Raw genomic sequence first — 20,658 nt, 5'->3', positions numbered from 1 at the left:
TTCTAGGTAGGGGGAAAATGGGGAAGCCTTGTGTGATTTTTATGAGTCAGTTGGGGATTTGAAAATTAGTGGTGGGTGAGGGTCTCCAAATTGCAGCCTGCCCACTGTCATTTCCTCTGTAGATGCAGTGCAAAGACCTATGGGTCACATTCTGCTTGTCCCTCCTGAGGTAGACCCGTGAGGGGAGTCCCAAGACACTTGACTGGACTCTTGTATGACCTAAGACCACGATCTAGAATAGGGCTTCCCAAACTTGGGTCACCGGATGTCCTTGGACTACAACTTCCAGAAATCCTGGCCAGAACAGCTTGCAATGAAGGCTTCTGGGACTTTGAGGACCCAAGGATGGGAAACCCTACTCTCTAGGGGGGATAGTTCCTAAACCGCTGTGGTGCATTAAGGGTTCTGGTGTGGAAGCTGGTGTTTTTGGTTTTTTGTTTTATTTTATTTTGGAGAGTCAGTGCAGAGGGAATGTGGGCAGGCCAGTTAATCCTGATTAGTGTAGGCCCAGATTTAAACACAATGAGATTGAGGGGTCAGACCTTCCCCCACTATGCCAACTCCAGACAGAAGCAGCTGGGGGTGGGGTGTAGACAAAAGCATCTGACAACAAGGCACTGGGGAGGCAGGGTCTGGAAAGGCTATAGAACTGGGGTGGGCAACAGTGGCGAGTTTTCTACCAGGTGTTCTGGCCCCAGGACCCTCCACCGACGGCACCGTTCTGCAACTGGGAAAGGTTTAATCTGTTCTTTGTTTCTCTTGAGAAGAGATAATTTTCATCTCATTTCCCCCCCCACCTCATACAGCAATAAACAAATAGGGGTGTTTTCCCTACATGGCCACACACATTGGCAAAACTGGCAATGAGGTGTTACAACCTTCAGTGCCGCCTGTAAGGAATTCTAAATGGCCTTCCTTTTGCCCCTTTTAATATCTCAGTGCTGTTTTATGACAGCAAAGATCTGCCATAAAAAAAGGGGGGCACATTCTTCTTTCCGAAGGGGGGGGGGAGAGAGAAGCGATTCGAGTTTTCCAGTCCCTTGGCCCAAACCCGGCACAGCGTATCTCATGTCACTTCAATGTGAAACAGCCACAGTTTGTGTCCCGGGCTCCTCCTTGCAAGCCTGTCAAGACACGGCCAGAGAAAGCCGCCTCCGAGTCCCACAATGCGAGCCTCTCAAAGCCAGGTGGCGGTGGCAGTGCCTCGGCGTCGCTTTGCTCCGCAGCAGATGTGATTAAAGGAAGCCCATGCTGGCCTCAGATGAAGATCCTTCCCTTCCTTGTTTGGAGAGGTGGGGGCAGCAGCCAAAGGCCCCTCGAGGACCGAGAGGACGGAGCTTGGCGAGGGTCAGGCAGAACAAAAGAAGAGGGCATCGTTTAAATTTAAAAAAAAAAAACAGGCTTATTTTTCAAAAAAGAAAAAAAATCCCAACCACCACATAGATCTGTGCTTAGAAACTGCACTGACGATATACTGTGTGAGCTGATGAAATATTTCCATAATATAACCCCATTTGTACAATGGTATGGTTTGACCTTTCCTTTTGTAGAGAGGTTTATTATCTTTTTAATATCTGCACTTTGTGTGCTCCAGATGGGCCACATTTTCAACAAAATCACCAGTTGGTATGCTGGTGTGGGGGGAAACCTCCGTCCTCCTAAATTTCCTTTTCCAGGATGGTATTGTTTAATGCAAATACATAACTTTTCCTCATTGTGGTGAAACCAACAGGAACTCTTCTCTGCCCTTCTTCTGTAACTGGTAGCAATATTCAGAGTAACACAGCCTTTGGGCTTAGAAGTCGTAGGTAACAACTTTCATCAGGAATTTTGCCACTCTGATGGAATTGCTGCACCACCAAGGATGAGACGTTGTGGTACTTTAAGGGCTACCTCTTGATACTTGCTTTTGTGGGCTGTGACCCAGTTTCTGAGCTACAGTCCACAAAAGTTTAATGTCAGGTCAAAATGGTTCCTGTCTAAGGCAGCCATTCTCAATGGGGGGATCTTTGGATCCCTGGGAGCCTTTCACACAGACTGGAAGCACTCTGCCTTATAAGGTTCTTTATGTGGTGTATGCGATCTTGATTTGGCCTATATTTCCTTCATAGCATTTTCATAGCCATGGCCAAATAAGTAAATAAATAACGGTTGAGAACGGCTGGTCTAGGGTACCACAAGACTCTTCGTTGTCTGCTCTGCAACAGATTTATTTTGTTCGACTTCTTCAGATGGGGATTCCCAGTGTACTGTAGTTGTGGATAAAGTCACAGACCAGGATGCTGGAGTACAGGGTTTGAATCCCTGCTCAACCATGAAAACACACAATTCTTTAAATATCTTGAAAGCCCTATTAAGATTGCTGTAAGTTGGTTCCAATTGACAGCACAACACACACACACACACACACACACACACACACACACACACACACACACACACACACACACACACACACACACACACACACTGCAACAGATAACATAATTGTCTCACTGCAAAATTTTCCTGCACAGTCTGACTTAACTGAGAATATAATCTTTGTTTGCCTCCATTTACCTCAGCACGGCATGTTGTGCCAGGATTGTTTGATGCGTGCTGGTACGATTTGGAGTCTTCTCTACCCTGCTAAATTGGTCTACTTGCAGAAACTATGTCCCACCTAAATAAAGACAATTTTTAAAAAAATGCTTAAGAATTGCCCCCAAGCCTTGTGTACCATGGGGCAGAGTAACAGCTGCACCAGTGCAGCATAGCCAGGAAACGATGCTCAGCTGCCATTGTAATGAAGTTATGGCAGCCTTGCAAGCAGAAAACACTGGCCCAGATTCAAGGGACAGATGGAACGAGAAGCTGCAGAATTCAAATTAATTAACCAATGTGACACCATATCTCATGGCTTAAATAAGGATTAGGGGTGCTTTGCTGCAAAAAGTCATTGTCCCCCATTTGGTGCTAGAACAGTTGTTTAGTATTCACGATCTGATGCACCAGAAAATGCAGATTGTGTCTAGATTATGTCTTGTATTAATGGTTAACATTCCGGTTATTCAAGCGTGTTCTTTGCCTTCACATGTTATTCATTTTCTAGTTAAATTTGATGTGTACTGTATATTTTTTTTTACTGTATCTCATTCCAAAGTTCTAAATACTGAATATTATCTAAGTTCACTTTTGTCATTATTTAAAGTATACTTGGTGTACAAAGTGATTAGCCAGATAGTCTCCAAAAGGCCACAAGGCTTTTAAAAATGATGTCCTTTAAGTCAATTTTGATAAATCTTTATCACATTTCTAGTGTAAAGAACCATGCATGCAGTTCATGACAACATTCCCCCCAAAACCGCTAGCTGTGTTTGGTGTTTTTTCATTCATAGAAGAAGTCTAATGCTGTCAGACGCCAGCCAAAATCTTTTTAAGCCAATTCCACCGGCGCAACAGGAATGACTGTATCAACAGTGGCAGATTGCCGCTGATGAAAGACTTCCTTTTTCAAAGTTTGTGCCCAAAGCTGTATCGCTTTGTTTGCAAGGCACATGGACACTGAACTGAAAAAGGAAGTCTTTAGTCAACCACAGCCTGCCGCCACTGCTGATGTCATTTGCCTTGTGCAAGTGGAGAGAGCAACAGGATTGTGGCTGTTGCAGTTCCCTTCTACTCTCAACATACAGTATGTTCAGAAAATCAAGGCTGCAGATCTTTTTAAATGAGTGTGCAGCTCAACTCAACAAGACTGAATTTTCTTGATAGTAGAGCTTTAGTATTTTTCAGAGCTATTGAAAACTGGAGGGCGGGAGAGAAGAATTTCAGGAGAGATGACAATGAGGAAATTCCCCTCCCTCATACACACACGTACACAGATTCTAATGCAGGCCTGTGTCAGGATGAGACTACATTCACTGGGGCATGCCGATGTATCAGAGATCAGAAGCCAGTTCTTTTGTGTGTGAAGCCCTTTCTACGTATTTCACGCCAGGGCAAGGAGATGGCATATATCTATATCCCCGAGAAGACTGTGGACTGTCTGTGTTGAGGTCAAAAAGCCAGCTATTGTCAACAGAAACCATGCCTGTGTGCCTATGTGTGTGCTGGCATATGTGTGTGCATGCTGGGATTCTTCTCTCTCCCTTCTGCACTTGTGATAAACAAGACCTTGATTATGAGGTGTGTTTTTTTAAAAAAAAGCAAAGTGTGCTGCTTACCTACCACCTTGTAGTGCTTAAAGCACTCTCTGGGTGGTTCAGAGTTTAATTATGCAGGCTACACGTTGCCCCCGAGCGAGCTGGGTACTCAATTGACCAACCTCAGAAGGATGGTAGGCTGAGTGAACCTTGAGTTGGCTACCTGGGATTGAACCCGGGTTGTGAGCAATAGAAAATATTCTGTTGTTATGTGCTTCTGCCAATGGTGGTTCAATGTCCGGCCCTTTTCTCCTGCGGCATTTTTGAGGGCACAATTGAGATGGGAGTGCAAGCTTCGTCCTGAAATTTATTGCCCTCATCCTCGATGGATATTATAGAAAACAAATTGCAGCCAGGTTGAGGAGATCCATCTTTTTCCAAGTAAAATTCTCAGGAGCCCACCGTCTCTGGAGAGAGTATATTATTAGCTGCCTTGTTTCAGTGGGTGCTTGAAAGAATTATAGTGTGTGTTTCCTGATGTTGCCCCCTCCCTTTCTCAGAGAACCTCTGGCTATCTCTTAATAATATCCTCTCTACTCGCCCCCCCCCACAGTGCTGTGCTAAGGAAATTTTCCCCAGGGCTTTGCATTACTTCACAACAGCATGTTATTCAGTATTGTTGTTTCTTAAAGGAGAACATGGCCCTTGCAATGTGGTTCTTAATGGAATCTCTGAGGCACTGCCAGACCCACCAACATATCTTTGGCAAAGATCCTGTCCGATTATTTCTTGGGCTTCAAAGACTGAAAAGATAGAAACGGACAGCTGTCGTGGCACTTCAAAAAGAGGTCAGCCCAGCAAGTAACCTGTCCCAGCCATGGCAGGTCAGATGCTTAAATTGGGTTCCCTACACACCTTTCTTTGTCCATACATACTTGCTTCACCACCCTACCACTTTGAACGAATGGAGTGGCACAGAAGACATCCAGGTCCACACGAAGAAGGCACACACACATCTTTTGGTTGAACTAAGGTATTGAGAGCCCCACAAGGAAATCCTTCTCGGTATGTTGGTCTCTGCGGGGCTCCAATTCTTCCCAGAAATAATAAAGATTTTGCAGCACCGCTTGTACGGGTATGCAGATGTAGATGCATGAGAAAAGTAAATGGCGTCAAGGAAGAGGTAGATTTTGAGGAAGGATCTGAAGCAAGAGGCAGATGGGGGAAAGATTGCTGTTTCTAGAACCCTAGTACCTTAGCGATGGAATGAAATTGCCATGTTTCCTACTGCAAATTAGATTTTTAGCCCTTAGGGTTGATTGTATTTATTAGGTACAACAACATTTAAAAAATTCTTTTTGGGCACTTCATATGAAAATAGCCACTTCTTCATCCTTGTTGGTCATTGTTGTGGCTGCTGCTGCTGTTTTATATGAAGCCACACTTCAAAGCAAACATCCAGATGATGTTTCCAGCTTAAATCTTTTTTTCAATGAGGGCTAGGAATTAAAACCTAGATTTAGGAGCTCTGTTTACCCGCTGTAGGTTTTAATGAAGTACGATAACTAAATTGGATTTGAAGTACTCATTGAAAGCTGTTTATGACATGCTCTTGAGTACATTTACCATTTTGTCGGAAGTGTGTGTTCGTTAGCATATGACTCTTTAAGACAGACCATCTGTTAGTATTAAACCTTTGGATAACTGTCAAACTGGTCTAAAAATAAATATGTATGTAAGTATGAACTGCCCGAGACTACAAAGTTGATTGCCCTTCCCTTAATCTCCCTCTTGTGGGGCAGAGAAAAGTGACAGATAGTAAAGTACAATGGGATGCCGATCTGCTGTCCCAGCCTCCTTTCCCTTTTTCAGTAATCTTTTCCAGTTTCCAACCACAACACGCACCCATACACACACTGCAGAAGCCCATTACTGTATATGTATATATCTTGAAGAGCTTCCAGTTGTATCGGAGTCAGTGTCATGCGTCATGATGAACAGGCAGACGGGGAGCTGTTATGGGAAGGATTCAGCACTGTGGGAAGAACATGGCCCCCTTCTGCTCCCATGCACACACACACCCAGTTTTTCCCTTCTTCCACTTTATATAAACTCTCCACCACTCCCAGAAAGGTTTCCCATTCACTTCCTCTTATCCACTTTATCCATATCCTGTGCAATTTTCTGCACCTCTGTCGTGATCCTCCTTTCTCATCCTTTTCCTAAGCTAAAAGGTCCGAGCATCATAGCTTCCTAGTATAAGAGAATTGCTTTAGAAGACGCAGTTCAGCATCTTTGCAATTGTGCTTCCTTCTCCTGCCCCTTCTCCCAGCGCCACGTCTTTGTGTAAGTTGTGCTGCCAGGATTTGGAACCATGCTTTGTATCCTGAAGGTCTTGTTTTCAGTCTGTGCTAGTGATTGTCAACAATACTGGTTCAGATGGACAGATGTTCTGCCCAGATGCAAGGCAACGTCTTACGTCACAGCAACTTATGACACAGCAACCCTAGCCAAGATCCAGAGAGCCACGCAGCTGGCACTGTGTACCCAACAGGGCCTTAAGCTCATATTTCCCGAATAGAGCTGGGCACAATCGGTTTGTTTTTTGGCCAAACAGGTGTTCAGCGCTTCCCAGCCCCACCTCCTCCAGCAGGCACACAGTTTGAGGCAATGCCCAGAGGAGGAGGAGCAAGGAAGCTGATGTCCTTCCTTCCTTCCTTCCTTCCTTCCTTCCCTCCCTCCCTCCCTCCCTCCCTCCCTCCCTCCCTCTTTGGAAAGCAGAGCAGAAAACTTTAGTACAGCCTCCTGTAGCTTCGCCGTAGATAACCCTCCTGGTGAGAATGTACATGACCTATAGGAGGCCAAAAAATAAAAGACATCCACCACCATCCTTCACACACAAACCTTTGGTTTTCTTCATCTCTGTTCTTGTGAAAGCAAATTCAGCTGAATCGTAGCTTCTTTATCTTGATTCCAGGAGCTCAAATAAACAATGAAAAAAAACACACACACACCTGGCACACACCAGATTCATAATGGATATAGAGTAGCAACATCAAATGCATGTGTTATAGTCTCAAGCCAGCATCACTTACCCATCCAGTAGCATTTTAATTTTTTTCAGCTGTTCCTGTTGTAGGGCCCCTGTAATTTCTGGGCAGAGGCTCTTGACTGCAATATGGAAGTTCCCCAGCTTAAACGCTAGCTTTTTTAGTTTTTCCACATTTTCTAAAATTCCCAGTCACCTACTCCACTCTTCTGGCTTGCCACTGCTTCCTTAACTCCCCTCTTAAACTCCAGTGACTTTATTACTTTTCTGAGAGCAGAGTGTGAGTGCAATATTGGAGCCATATACAGGAAGAAAAAAGGATTTCCTCAGCAAAGGGTTTACAAAGTGCACGGGATTATCTGCTAGATTTCCAAAAAAGGTTCAGTTGCATGGGAAGACTGGTTGGCATAATCCATTTGCAAGCAACCAACCACTCCATTTGAACTCTCAGTCTTAGCAATGAAAGAGAGTTTGATTGAGCCAACTAATAGTAATTGCTTAGCGTATGATGCTTGTATCCAGATGGGACGCTGACTGGCTACACGTAGCACCTGGCTGTTAGTAATAAATCCAAAGGTCAGAATTACCTGCCTTGGAACATAAAGGTAGCAATGTAATAGCACTCAGCTGCGCTACAGCTTAAGGATCATTTACCGCAGAAATTCTTCCCTGGCTTGGAATCGAATCCAAACAAGTGTGCCCCCTCAAATGCTGTTACAGCAGTGACGTAGGCACTAGAGACCCTGAGATATAAACCGAGCCACGTTCAACCACTTTGCAAGTGGGTGAGGCCATTTACAGGCAGACAGGTCCAGATATATGTATCCCAGCCGGCTTCTGGATCTGGATTTGTACTTGCAACAGTAGGTGTAATTTATCATTATCATCCTCATCTTACAAGTACAGAGCTGGAAAGGACCCTATGGATCATCATGGCCAGCCCCTTGCCGAGGAGGTCCAGTGGGGAACTGGACTCACAACCTCTGGTTCCACAACCAGATGTTGAAACCACTGAGCTATCCAGCCTCCAAAGAGTCAAGTGGACAGTTTGCCCCAGTTTCTCCTGGAAAGGTCTTCAGAGGAGGCGACAGGGAGATAAAAACCACAGGCAATGGAGTGCTTGGGGTGTTGCATTTCATCCCTTGCCGTCCGGCTTTCTTGCCTGCAAAAGCAGCATTTGGTTCTGGTTTAAAGTCGGCACACTGTCACATTTATATCCAGTTAAAATGGATCCTAAAATTCACAGCCTCGTTCCTGCTCTTAAAGCTAACAGCTTCAGAACACGAACAGGGCACGATGGTTTTAGTATTCATCCAGGAAGTGATTTTTTTGGAGCATTGTCTGTTGCTGTTTTTATGCAGCTGCAGCTACGCTTTGCTTACCCTTCCAGCGAGGAGGATGTTTTGCATTTTTTTTTTGCTAGACGGGATACAACCCACGGGGCTTCCCTCACGGAAGAACATTATGTAAGCAAGCCCCTGGTTTTATTTCCTGGTGAACGCCCCTCCGAGCCCTCGGGATTGAGGGGTGGTGTGACAATCTGCCAGGGTCGGGATTCCCTGGGGCAGTGAGCGGTGACCTCGCTTTGGAATTGCCCTCTGATTTGAGTGTAATCAGCCTGCATCTTTTTGCCTGGGCGCTTGCTCACAAGAACAGCATGTTCTTCCTATTATATGTGTGTAGAAGGTATCATTAACCCATGTTTGGGGAGAGAAGGTTTGCGAACAGAGCTTCATTATCAGATTTAGAGCCACATACCATTCCGGTATTGACTTGCCTGATGTAATCAATGCAGCAGGCACACATGTTGGGAATTCATGTGCTCGGCCGCTGGACCGTACGCCTCGCTGCTAGTGCTGATTGTGCATTATCTTTTTAAGTGACACTGCCTAAATAAGTATGGATCTGCTGAGCACCCACAGCCCTCGGCTTTGGCAGCAGAATGCTAACCCTCTTGTGTTTTCCTTCTTGGGAATAAAAAAAGAAAAATCTCGGCACCGAAGATGAGCAAAGAAATTGCAGTTAAAGGCCAAGAAAACGTGTGGCTCTACAAGTGTAGATGCGTGGATACATTGCAGATATAGGGTGTAACGCCTCACATAACCCCACGCTCTTGTGCTTCTGAGGCGGGCCGGCTTGTTGCACCGTGAGGTGCTTGAAATGGATCGAGGAGACAATGGAATATCTGCATTGTTGTGATTGAAATGAGTTGAGCAGGGAGCACGTGTAACGATTAGCCATTCTGCACATGAGCAGAAAGGCCAAAAAAAGAGAGCTTCCATCAGGAACTGCTTGCAATGCCCAATCAATGTTTATGATTTAAGAGATGTTGGGAAATCGGCACGCATTAACAGCATAAACGGGATTTCATGTACTACCAGACAGACCCAGGCAAGAAGCTGCCTTAAATGCCATCAAGCATTTTCTCTTGTCTCCTTCAGCCAACAGCACAGAGTTTGCCATCCCACCTTCTATCTAACTAGAGGTTGAGCCTGACCGTTTCTCCACAGTCACCAGTGTTTCTGTGCATTCTCTTTTTCTCTTTCTTTGGGTTGTTGTTGTTTTTTTTAACTCAAAAGAAACTTTTAAGGGACTGGAGAAAACCCCCAGAATGGTCCAGGTTAACAAGATCAGAAAGGCAAGAGGGGAAGACAAACAGGGAAGGGTGGTGAACTGTAAATGTTGTGTATGACTTAAACTGGAACAGCCAAACTTGGAGACTGGCAAGAGGGATTGGCAACCTGTGGCCCTCCAGAGGTGGTCAGATTCTTAATTTCCATCACTACAGCCACCAGCATCAATGCTGAGGAAGAGGCCGCTTGTAACCCAGCAACATTTGAAGGCCTTGCAGTTTCTCCATCCAAGTTGCAACACTGATAGGAAGACTGTGATTCTTTGTGGGAGGGCGGGTTTGGGGGGAAGAGCACAGGGCAGAGGACCCCTCACTGCATGGAGTGGAGACCCCCCATCTTCCTCCCCTCACTCAAAACCCATTTTTCTCATCCACTGACAACATCTGCAACACCAAAGGGTATTCATCCAGTTTAGAGGATGTGTTTATACGTACAGTATGTGACTTGTTTTGGATGGGTGTTGCCTGATTGACTAACAACAAAAGCTATAACGTAAGATGGCTGTTGGCTCTCTGACCTGCCTTGCGCATCCTTCTATAATGTTCTCCTTCCTGTTTTCATGTGCTTCGATTATTCTCAAGCTTTCCACACACTAAACTACCAGCTCTGCACTTACCTCCAGTTCTGGACCACAGTGTTCATCTACAGGTTCAGAGTTGATTTATTGCTATAGGGACTTAAGCCAGCCCATCTGGCAAGGTCGTATATCTGCTCATGGACTTCCCTGGGCTTTCCCATCTTCCTCCACCCACCCTTTCAAAATGTGTCTGTGAACAATCGTAGATTGTAATCCATTTCCTCAGAGGAGAAATCTTACGTCCAAAGAAGTGAATTGCAGCCTGCAAAAGTGCACACGGAAATAAACCCTGTTGACTTATAAAAGTGCCATAATTTTGTTTCTATATATTTGCGAAGGCTTTCACGGCCAGGATCTAATGGTTGTACTGCCTTCCTCTTCTGTCTCCTTCTTGCCCTGTTTGGTTCTCTCTTGCCTCCAATCAGTAGAAAAGATGAGGTAAAAGAGGAGAAGACAAGGACCCCTCCCATCTCCCATTCTTTCTGGCACAAACTAGTGGGGATTCACCCCCATCCCCCACCCCCCGCCCAGCAATTGTTCTGTAAAGGGTCTGGTGTAAAAGGAAGAAGCTTAAATTTAGTTAGTGGCAGCATTAACAAATTTCATTTTCTGCAGAGATTTTTTTTCACATTATTATTTATTATTTTATTTATTTATTTAACTTTTATGCCGCCCACACTACCCTAAAGGTCTCTGGGCGGCTTACAACAATTAAAATACAATTAAATATATACTCTAAAAATTGCCATCAGGACCCACACTTGATATTATTTCAATTAAAAGCCTTCTGGAACAGGAAGGTTTTGACGTGGCGTAGTTGTAGGAAATCATGAGCAATCCACTCTGCCTGCGGAGCGAAAGGTTGGGAATTCAAGTCCTGTGCTGGGCCTCCGTGACAAGGGCTGGACATGATGATCCATAGGGTCCTTTCGAACTCTGCAGTTCTAAGATGATGATGATGAAGAAGAAGAACTTCTCATTCATCTACTCTGTAGTTTTTGGTGGAATTGTTAGGCCGTGTAGAAGCACCTCTTCTGTTGTTGCTCCATCTCTTCCAGCTTTAATGGCAAAAAAAACCTGAACAAGACATTATTTTTCAAACAGCAGTGGGCTCTGCCTTTTCTCTTGAAGCCTTTGTCAGGTGGTGTGCAGAAGAATGAGCATCACTGGGCATAAGTTCATAGGAAAAACCACGGGCCACAATGCTGCTAATAACTTTGACATGGTTTAGAAATGCCACAGCTTTTCTGACACCTGGCGGTCACTCCGGAGAAGTACGCGGCTCATCAGCTATTGTACCAAGTATTTAAATGGGGTCATTGCTACCTCAGGAGAGAAGGCCTGCAAATGGAGCTTCCATTAGTTAAATGTTGCCACCAGACAATTTTCGTAAGACCGATGTCATCTCAGTAATAGAGGTTTCTGGAGGGTCCTTCCTGCCTCTTCTGGCAGACAGATTAACTTAGGGCTGCTTAGGAGGAAGTAGAAGACTGCTGGAAAGTTAAAATGTTCTGTACTTGCACGACTAAAGGATCGGAGGCAGAAATGCCATGCCCATTGATTCGGATTGCGTTGCAAATTAATTTGCATCTCGTTGTGAGGGAAGCACTTCTTCTACGGGTGAACCTTAGGTAGGGAAATCAAAATAATTAATTACCTAAGATGAAAAAGAAACTGCTTTCACCCTGCAACACAAAGACCAGCAGGGACCCTCTTGTGGGAAGCTCACAAATATGAGCCCCACCCCTCCCTCTGGAACGGACTGAGGATTTAGTAATGGTGGCCAGCTTGTTCCACTGAGTTTAGCAGCCACACATTTCCTCCAAATTGCAAATGTGGACAGGCAGGGCGTTTCCACTCCAAACAAGCAGCCTTGCCCACAATTGCCGGTTATGATCCGGGCAGCCTTTTTGCCTCTCAAAATTGAAGAGGGCTGGCCAGTTGTGGAGTCTTTGCCATGAGTTGGGAAGGCGACTTGTGTCCTTTGATGGGTCGTTGAGAAAAGCTCTCTGTTTAAAAGCGGGGAGGGGGGGAATGGTGTAGCAGCCACGGCGCTCCCTACAAAGTCTGTGCGGTTTTCAAAACATCTCCAGCACTTCCAGGACTGGGAGATTCCAGACGCCATCCCTCAGGTGCCCGTAACTCTGAGACACAACTTCCGTTTGCATTAGACTGAATATGCAACTTCTGCATTGCATTAGGATTTATTTAGCCTCCTGACAAATGACAGACAGGATGTCTGAGCGGTAATGCCTCCCTTGAGGGGTCTGGCTGCCGCTCCCTTTATGGAGGGAGAGAAGCTAATTGCCAGGGGTGCGCGGTAAATGTCCTCCTTTCCCCAAGACCGAGCCGTTGCGTGCGGTCCAGCCACCCTTTTCCCCAGCCGGTCTTTTAACCCCTTTCTTCTGCAAAACGCAGAGTGGGCAGAATAGGTTTGACGCTTCCTGTGGTCTTACAAGACTGGTGCTCCTGTTGCTGAAGTCTTCCTCCAGCTGTCAGGTGCTGGTGTCCATGATCAATCTGTCTCCTCTTTTGGCCAAGACCTTCTATCCATGCTAGGTGGGAATAGAGAGATGGTGAAGGGAAGGTGCCCATCTTAATAGTTCCAGTGAAGGAAGTCCCGAAAGGCGCACATCTTCACCGACTGCTCCCGTTTTGCCAGGATGTAGCAAAATTCTCACGGCATGGCACCCCTTGGGCTCCCTGTATTTTGTTTCATTGTGCTTTCCTCTCTCTCTCTCTCTCCCCTTAAGTTCATGCCAGCATTAACAGATCTATCAGTTCAAAGTAAATGTGTCACGTTGGCAGCTGTTACTTAGCCGCATTTTCTCTCCCCCCCCCTTTTTTTTCTTTATTGCATTTTGTTCTGTAATAATTGCAGAGCTTTTATGTTGGGTTCTGCATAAATGCGACTGAGTAGGAGGGTACGGGCTCGCTTTCTATTATTCTGCCCCTCACGCACGTCTCCTTTTCCCCGTCTTTTTTCCAGAACCACACGTTGAGCCAGCATGCTCAGTGAGCCCCTGGCACTACAGGACATCTCTCTGCAGAAGACTTGACGGAAGCTCAGTAGGGAGGACCATTTGAACATTACATCCAATCAAAGTGTCATTTGCAACCCAGATGTAAAACTCTAATGATTTGGCCATGAGGCGCTGCTATTATAAGCAGCTGGAAATGAATATTAATGGAAGAGATTAAAAGTATTCCATGCGCAGTATTTTTTATTGTCCTGCTCGAGCTTAGTGTACTTTAAAGCTTCTGCTTCTGACTGGATTTATAGTTGCTAGATTGGAAGCTGCTTTGATGCTCCTGCCCTTTGTTGCTTCTTGTATTATACGGATAGTTCAAGATTTAGAAGTGATTCCCCCCCCCCTTTCTTTTCTGTCCTTTTGTTTATTTTGGTTTTTTTTTTGTTTTTGTTTTTTGTTCTTTCCCTGTTTAATTGCTTTTTAATTGCAATTTTAGGTAATTGTGCATCGTGATGTGATGGCTTGGCTATTGTCTGAATATATTTTTTTTTACACTTTTTGGGTTTTTTTAAAAAAAACAATTAAAGACTAATGCTTTGATTGGATTTGCCAGTTCACCGGACAGTGATTTAAAAATAAAAAAAATAAAAACCTATGTAATGAATATCATCGGTTTCAGTGCAACTGGATGGTCTGCTTTATAAATGTGACTTAATCTGATTGCATTAACTAATACCGTTTAATAAAGGGAATACCTTGGACAAGCACTGAAGTCTCAATCTATCCTCTGATTTGGGTGTTGTTTCCTGTGTACAGTATCATCCATCAGATGAAAAATATTTCTTAATCCTAAAGCTTTCTCTGCCTAAATCTTTGGCCCATAAAACATTACAGTGGGGAAAGTCAAACTGGATGCATCAAGATTGGGTAAGGAATCATCATCTGTCCTGAAGGTGGAATGATTTCGTTTAATGTATCTTAAACCTCATCAATCTCTTCATTTCAGCGAATTAAAAGTGGGGGACTCTTTGATTCTGAAGACATCATACAGGGGAATGTTTTGTAGTCCATGGACACCCAACTCCCAGTGGAATTCCCTCTCTTGTATCTGTTTTTGAGAAGTACATAACATTTTTTGTAAAGCAAGGCTGGGAACACAGGCCATGCTAATGGATGATGGGAGTTGTCGTCAAGTGATGCATCCAATAGGCTACGCATTATGCACATTTCCCTAAAGACTTTAATCCTCAAAGTCCTATTATTTTAACAGACATAGCACACGTCCTCCTGTATTCTATCTATTCAAGTGTTATGGGTGTGTGTGTGAGAGAGAGAGAGCTGTAAGCAACAACAGATGGTAGACCTCAGCCAAGTGAGACAAAATCAGCACGTTTGATCTATGAAGAGCACAATTCCATTTTCCAGATGATCCGATGATGTTTTTTGGGTTGGTAACATGGAGCAGTTCCTGCCACCGGGATTTTTCGAAAGGCACTCTTGAGAATCCTCAAACTGTCTCCCCCGAAAAAAGGACTGGTTTTCAAAGTGTAAGTGGGTTAAACTCTGCATATTAGGATTGGGAATGCATGCTTTCGGTCTGCCTGGAACCAGCTTGGCATTTGCAAGTTTTTAGGGCAAATGGGGAAAGAACGCTAATCCCTCACACTCATGTGTGTGTCAGAAGCCAGTAGGATTTAAAATGGGATGAGGAGCGTCTGTGTTTTGGGCCTCTTGCCCTACAGACCCAGAGATATGCTGCTGATCTCTGCTGTCACAAAATGTGTTTGGATTTTGAGTTTGGTTTTTTAGGTCTTTGATTTAACAATAGTGCTGGTCATCAAACTCAGGGGCCAAATTGTCGCCTGGCAAATGAAATTAATCAACTGGCAAGAGGGTTCACAGATCACCTGTTTATCATTAATCTTGCATCTTCAAAAATGCCTATAGTCTTGCTGGTGGGAATTGCAGGCAAAACATTTGATGGGCTAACGCCCTGGCCCCCATTTTTAAAGAATAATGTATACAAAGACAAGAGAATGGACTTGAGGAACATGTATGTTACCGGCCTGTTGCCTGTGTCTTTTCTGCTTCCCACAAGGCGCTTTCCTCAGAGAGATGAACCAGGGCAAAGACTGCCTCGTTTACCTCCCATTGGCTGGTCCCAAAACAAAGCCCCCCTGAATGCAAAATATTTGGGGCTGAGTGGCAGCAAAGGCTACAAGAAACTGGCTGCCAGGACTTAAGGAAGGTCTGCTTCTGATGACATGTTAATGGTATCATATGGAAAGAACCCAGTTTGCCTCCAGCTCCCATCGTCCTCTAAGAAACAACGCAACACCAAAGAGAGTGCCAATGAATGGAGAGGCGAGAGCCAGAGAGAGACCTTAGTTTTGTGTAACAAATCAAGAGAGGGCACAATATGTGCACAATACATGTATTTATTTGTCTTTAAAAATAACATCTGACCAGTGGTAAATATAGGCTGAGGGGGGACATCAAAACTTCCAAAGGTATTCTTGGTGGTTGTAGTGTGTGTGTACACTTTCACACACACATCACACAATTCCATAAGGAAGCCACACACTTATACTTTCCACTTAACCATTCAGTACTGGATACAACATGGGCTCATCCAAGGAACTATTGCCATGGGCTCTCCCACACAGCCGTTGAAGCCATCTTTGAATCCCCTTCTTTTTTGGCTAATGTAAGTTGCAACTCGAACGGGCCATTTGAACCCATGCAACTTATGAAGGAGTTGACTCACCAAATCCTCACTGATTCAGTGGGCCTCCTCTAGTGTGACTTACTACACTGAGCAACAAGATTTCAGCAAATGTATGTGCAGCAATTCAAACTTCAGAAAATATGGCTTAAATCTAATTATTAGTCCCGATTAGCATAAACCAATTGAATGAAAGGGATTTGTTAATTACTTCCGTTAAGTCCCATTGATCCTTCCATCCTATTCTATTTGAGATTAAGAACTGGATTTAGCCCCATGGATTAGATGCAGCTGCAGGTTGGATCCAGTCATTTCCCAAGATCTGGGAAGGTTAAGTTTGGGGTTCCCCAAACATGGCCAAATTTCCCTTTGCATATATAACAAAGGAAACCTTTTTAAAGCACCCCCCAAAAAAGGGTTACAAACTTTTTGGAATGGGGAAGAGCTGTGAGGGGCGTCAAAGGGGCCACATTTACTGAAGGGGTTTCTGGAAGGGCAGTATGTGACCCATGGCTCACATGCTGTCCATCTTCTAAAACTTTGTAAATATATATATTTTAAAGAATGGATCCAGTAAACAGCAGCTGTGTTTTAAATCTCTTACAAGCAGCTTTTTTGTCTGCTTACATGACTCACAGCTGTATATAACATATGGAAGAACTTGTTCTCTAAAGCTGGTGTTGCCTTTAGTAGTAAAGTGATAGGGTATGATCTACGATTTGGAGATACCCGTATATAATTTCGGTTTTTTAAACTGCCCCATGTGTTTTGATCTGCAAATGTTTGCCCCTTGGAATTGCAATAACCTTTTGTTGTTGCCAGCAAATGTTTGATTGATCAGTTATTAAGCCTGCAGTCTTGTGTCCAAATTTTCCTTGAGTATCACTTACAGAAACAAGTTGGATTTCCTTCTGAATAACGATACACTGTAAGCCCGAGAGTTAATGAGTCCTGTAGAGTTCCATGACACCAGCTTCAACATAAATTAGCTGAGTAACATGTGAGTTTCCTCTAATTATGCCATCGGCTGGTCTTTCCTCCTGTAATATTGGGGTGGAAATAAAGTTTCACCCAAACACAGATTGAGGAGAGCTTCGGATCTGGGCCTAATGTATTGTTCCAAGTAAAATCTATGCACAAGAACGGTTCTATATCCTGACCCATACGTATGTTCATGGAATGGAAGAAACTGCCACAGAGATCGGATGGGATGCCAAATATGTGTGTGATTTAAAGATGGGCCCATCTGCTGGTTTCATGGTTCGCACCAGTTTGATGATGGCCCAAAAAGTGTTCTGTTATTTGGTGCCCTGCCCCCTCTAGTGGGCGTCCACTCGGAGGCCGCACCCCAGATCCTCCAGGCACAGCCTTTCAATGGGCACCTGACTGAGGGGGTGAGGCATCAAACCATGGAATGTCTGTTGGGGCATCGTCCGAACTGGCACAAACCAGCGATTCATGCCCATCTCTAGTGCGGTTCCATACAACCAGCACCTCATCCAATCTTTGGTGGCAACATGGAGCTATCCAGCCAATTGGAGCTCCACAGGCATATAAATATTGAACAGGATGTTGGCTTTCACCTTTAAGGGAAATGATGCTGTATCAAAATCGATTGATAAGTTTGTGCAAACCTATACATGTTTACTCACAAGCACTACTGAGCACAATGAGCCTCTCCGAACACACAACGGCAACCCTAAATTATTGTCTAGAAATTAGCAAACCCTCCCACCCATTAATTTCAGATTTTCAACAACATGTACAGTGGAGCAGGGTGTAACAAAAGAATTTTTTTAAAAGGAAGATCTTGGGTATGATGACATTTATGTAAGCTTTGATTTCTGCAAGGCGAGAGGAACACATTACCAACCCTCATACATGTTAAACACTAGCACAGTTAATGGTTTTTTACACTTAAATTTATCTACATAATTACATGTCATGAGAACAATTATAAGTGCCCAGAGGGATAATTATAAGATATCGCTAGACAGCTTCAGAAGTCATTTCTCTACTGTCAATTTTTATAGGGTTCTGTTGTGACTTCATAGAACAGGGCTTCTGACATTGCTGTATTACGCACATTTTAGGGCAGGGGGGGAATTAAATTTTCTGCTGTGAAATTGTACGATTCATTTTACTAGGGGTGGGCAGGAAGAATGAGAAAGTTGGGTTTCTAAGAATCCTACACACACATCACACGCTAAGCTTTTGCCTCAAGAAAATGTGACAACTACAAGCAGCAAGAGGGGAAAGGTGTAAAGGATAGGAATCTTCTTTCCTGGTTGCAAAACCAGTGTCTTTTTGGGTGGAAGGATGGATGGAAGGCTGTTCCCACCCACCTACACACCTCTGGGCAAAGGAAAAATAAGAGTGCAAGATTCGGGGTCCTTGCTTTCCTGCGATTACACTCAGAAAAAAAGAGACACAACTGTGTGGTCCATGAGTGAAACCGATAGTCAGGATTGGATGACTAGCCATTTTTTTCAGAAAAGAGAGCTTTTGAGTTTCTCAAGTCTCTTTATCATCTTGGGGAGCAAGAAGAAAACAGAAACTCAAAAAAAAAAAAAAAAAAAAAGCCCCTGCTCGTTTGGACTTTTCTGAAATCATTTTCCCCAATCCTAGTGGTTTGCACATTTATGACGTTTATTCAGTAGTGAGGAGAAACGGGTGGATCACACAGGGCAGTAGATCACAGTTGGGACCCCTCGTGGGTCCCTGAAAAGTGATGTGGTGTAGCCAGATGCACACCTGTCTTGGTGTCTTTTCACACCCTGAGTAAGCTTACAGTTGAGTAGACCCTCTTGCAAGAAGTGTACACAAGGACGCCCAGCTGCCATAGGCTTCCACACCTGAAAAGGGTTTGAGGAATCTGACAACACAGTCTAGAAAAGCCTCCATCGGAAAGAAGTCAGAAAGTTATAAAAGAGAAAGCGCACAGTGGAAGGAGGGGAGGGTAAATTAGCAATGCCAAGAGTAAGATAATTATTGTGTCACCTCCCAGGTTCTTAACAAAATATGAACCTTGGTTGGATCTAGGAACAAACAGCAATTTTAACTGATTGAGAACATTCTCAGTATGAGACCGGAACAAATTTTATTTTAAAAGTCTGTCATTCCCCTATATGACTGTGTTTTCTTTGAAAGGTGTAAATAACCTGTTTTTGTGTGTGAAAACCCTGTTTGTGAGCTTTGTCCTGCATGTTGTTATGGGGGGCATAATATGAATTTGGAGACTCTTTTTCAGCTCCACCAAACCACTCCAGAGAAATGGTCCTCTGATTAAAAACTGGTTCCTTCTCTTTAGCATTTTACGGCCCCAGTGTGTGTTCTAGATTAGCCATTCGCAATCTCTCTTTTTTAGCACTTCTCAGGTTCCAGCGCCCTCCGTCAAACAAGGAAAGCCTTGGGCTGTGTGCAAACAAGGAAACAACACAAACAGATGAATCTGTGACCCCCTTCGAATGGGCCAGGGCTCCTCGGGGGACCACATGGCCGCTGTTCAGAATGGCTGTCCTAGACTGCTCTACTTGTGCAAGAGTCCCCATGGTGACCGGTTCTAGAGCAGCTCATCTGCAAGATGTGGAGCAGGTGGGGGATGATTCCTGGATGCCTTTTCACTTGTGTTACACAGTGACCCCAATAAAGCATATGATAATCACTGCATAACTAGAAAGCACTGTCCATGTGTAGATGTTACCTTCGAACGGAACCTCTTGATATAAGTGAAAGTACTCACGTACATGAGAACATTTTACTTTTCATTCTGCCATATTCCCCTTCTTGCCTTCTGCTGTAATACCCACTGTGTTGTTTCCCCTTTCCTACATGATTAACCCTAACCCCCACCCTCCAATATCTTGTTTCAGATTCCCTTTGCTGTTGTTTTCTAACGTATGCTGTATTTCTTGGTATAATTCATATTTTTTTAAAAAAAATACAAACAATAAAAACAAATGCAGGAACAAAGCAACAAATGTTCCTGTCTCCCCCATTGTGAATATTGAGCAATTTGTCAATTGGTCCTTACCATTCGTTACCATTAAGGATGCAGATGATGGGGTAGAAGGGGGAAAGGGTGTTAAACAAGTACAGTGGAGAATACACATATTTTCAGGAGGTTATATCTTGAAGAGAGGTAGCCCATGCAGGTATCCAAGCGTGCAGAGCGAGGGAGTTCAGGACTGTACACGTTTTAGCCATTCCCCCCCATCCATACAGGAAATGCAAAAATACTAATTTAAGTGTCACTTCTGAAAGCAGCCTATGTAGGACAGAGAATGGCGAGCACTTAGCAAAATCATACATACGGCTCTATTGAGAAACCTGTATGTTTCACGGCAGGGAGCTGTCGGTGGCAAATGGTGAAGTTCAAACTACGAGTCTATAGGTGTTCCAAAAGTCAAGCAGCAAGTTTCATACTGCTGGCCTTCTTAACCATGTAATAAAGAGCGAGGGTGAAAGCTGTATTCAGACCCCATGCCGCCTGAACTCTTAAGTGTTCCAGTACACAATTCATACTTTAAAAAAAATTAAAAATAATAAAAAGACCCCACTCTCCTGCTCTCTTTCTCGGTT

The 20,658-nt window shown here is 44.1% G+C and overlaps 1 protein-coding gene across 5 annotated transcripts in view; it reads left to right on the top strand.

Moving 5' to 3' along the window:
- ZNF423 (zinc finger protein 423) overlaps positions 1 to 14,119 on the top strand; it is a 251,573-nt gene extending 237,454 nt beyond the window's left edge. For all 5 annotated transcript variants that reach the window (XM_072980849.2, XM_078380450.1, XM_072980852.2 and 2 more), the window contains one exon: positions 13,370 to 14,119. In XM_072980849.2, the coding sequence (XP_072836950.2) occupies positions 13,370 to 13,399 (30 nt within the window). In that variant the 3' untranslated portion in view covers positions 13,400 to 14,119. The remainder of the gene's footprint in view (positions 1 to 13,369) is intronic.
- Positions 14,120 to 20,658: the final 6,539 nt, after the last annotated feature.

Source organism: Pogona vitticeps, chromosome 10 (genome assembly GCF_051106095.1).
Source record: "Pogona vitticeps strain Pit_001003342236 chromosome 10, PviZW2.1, whole genome shotgun sequence".
In the NCBI taxonomy this organism is placed as follows: Eukaryota; Metazoa; Chordata; class Lepidosauria; order Squamata; family Agamidae; genus Pogona; species Pogona vitticeps.
This window is presented reverse-complemented; position numbering and strand designations above follow the sequence as displayed.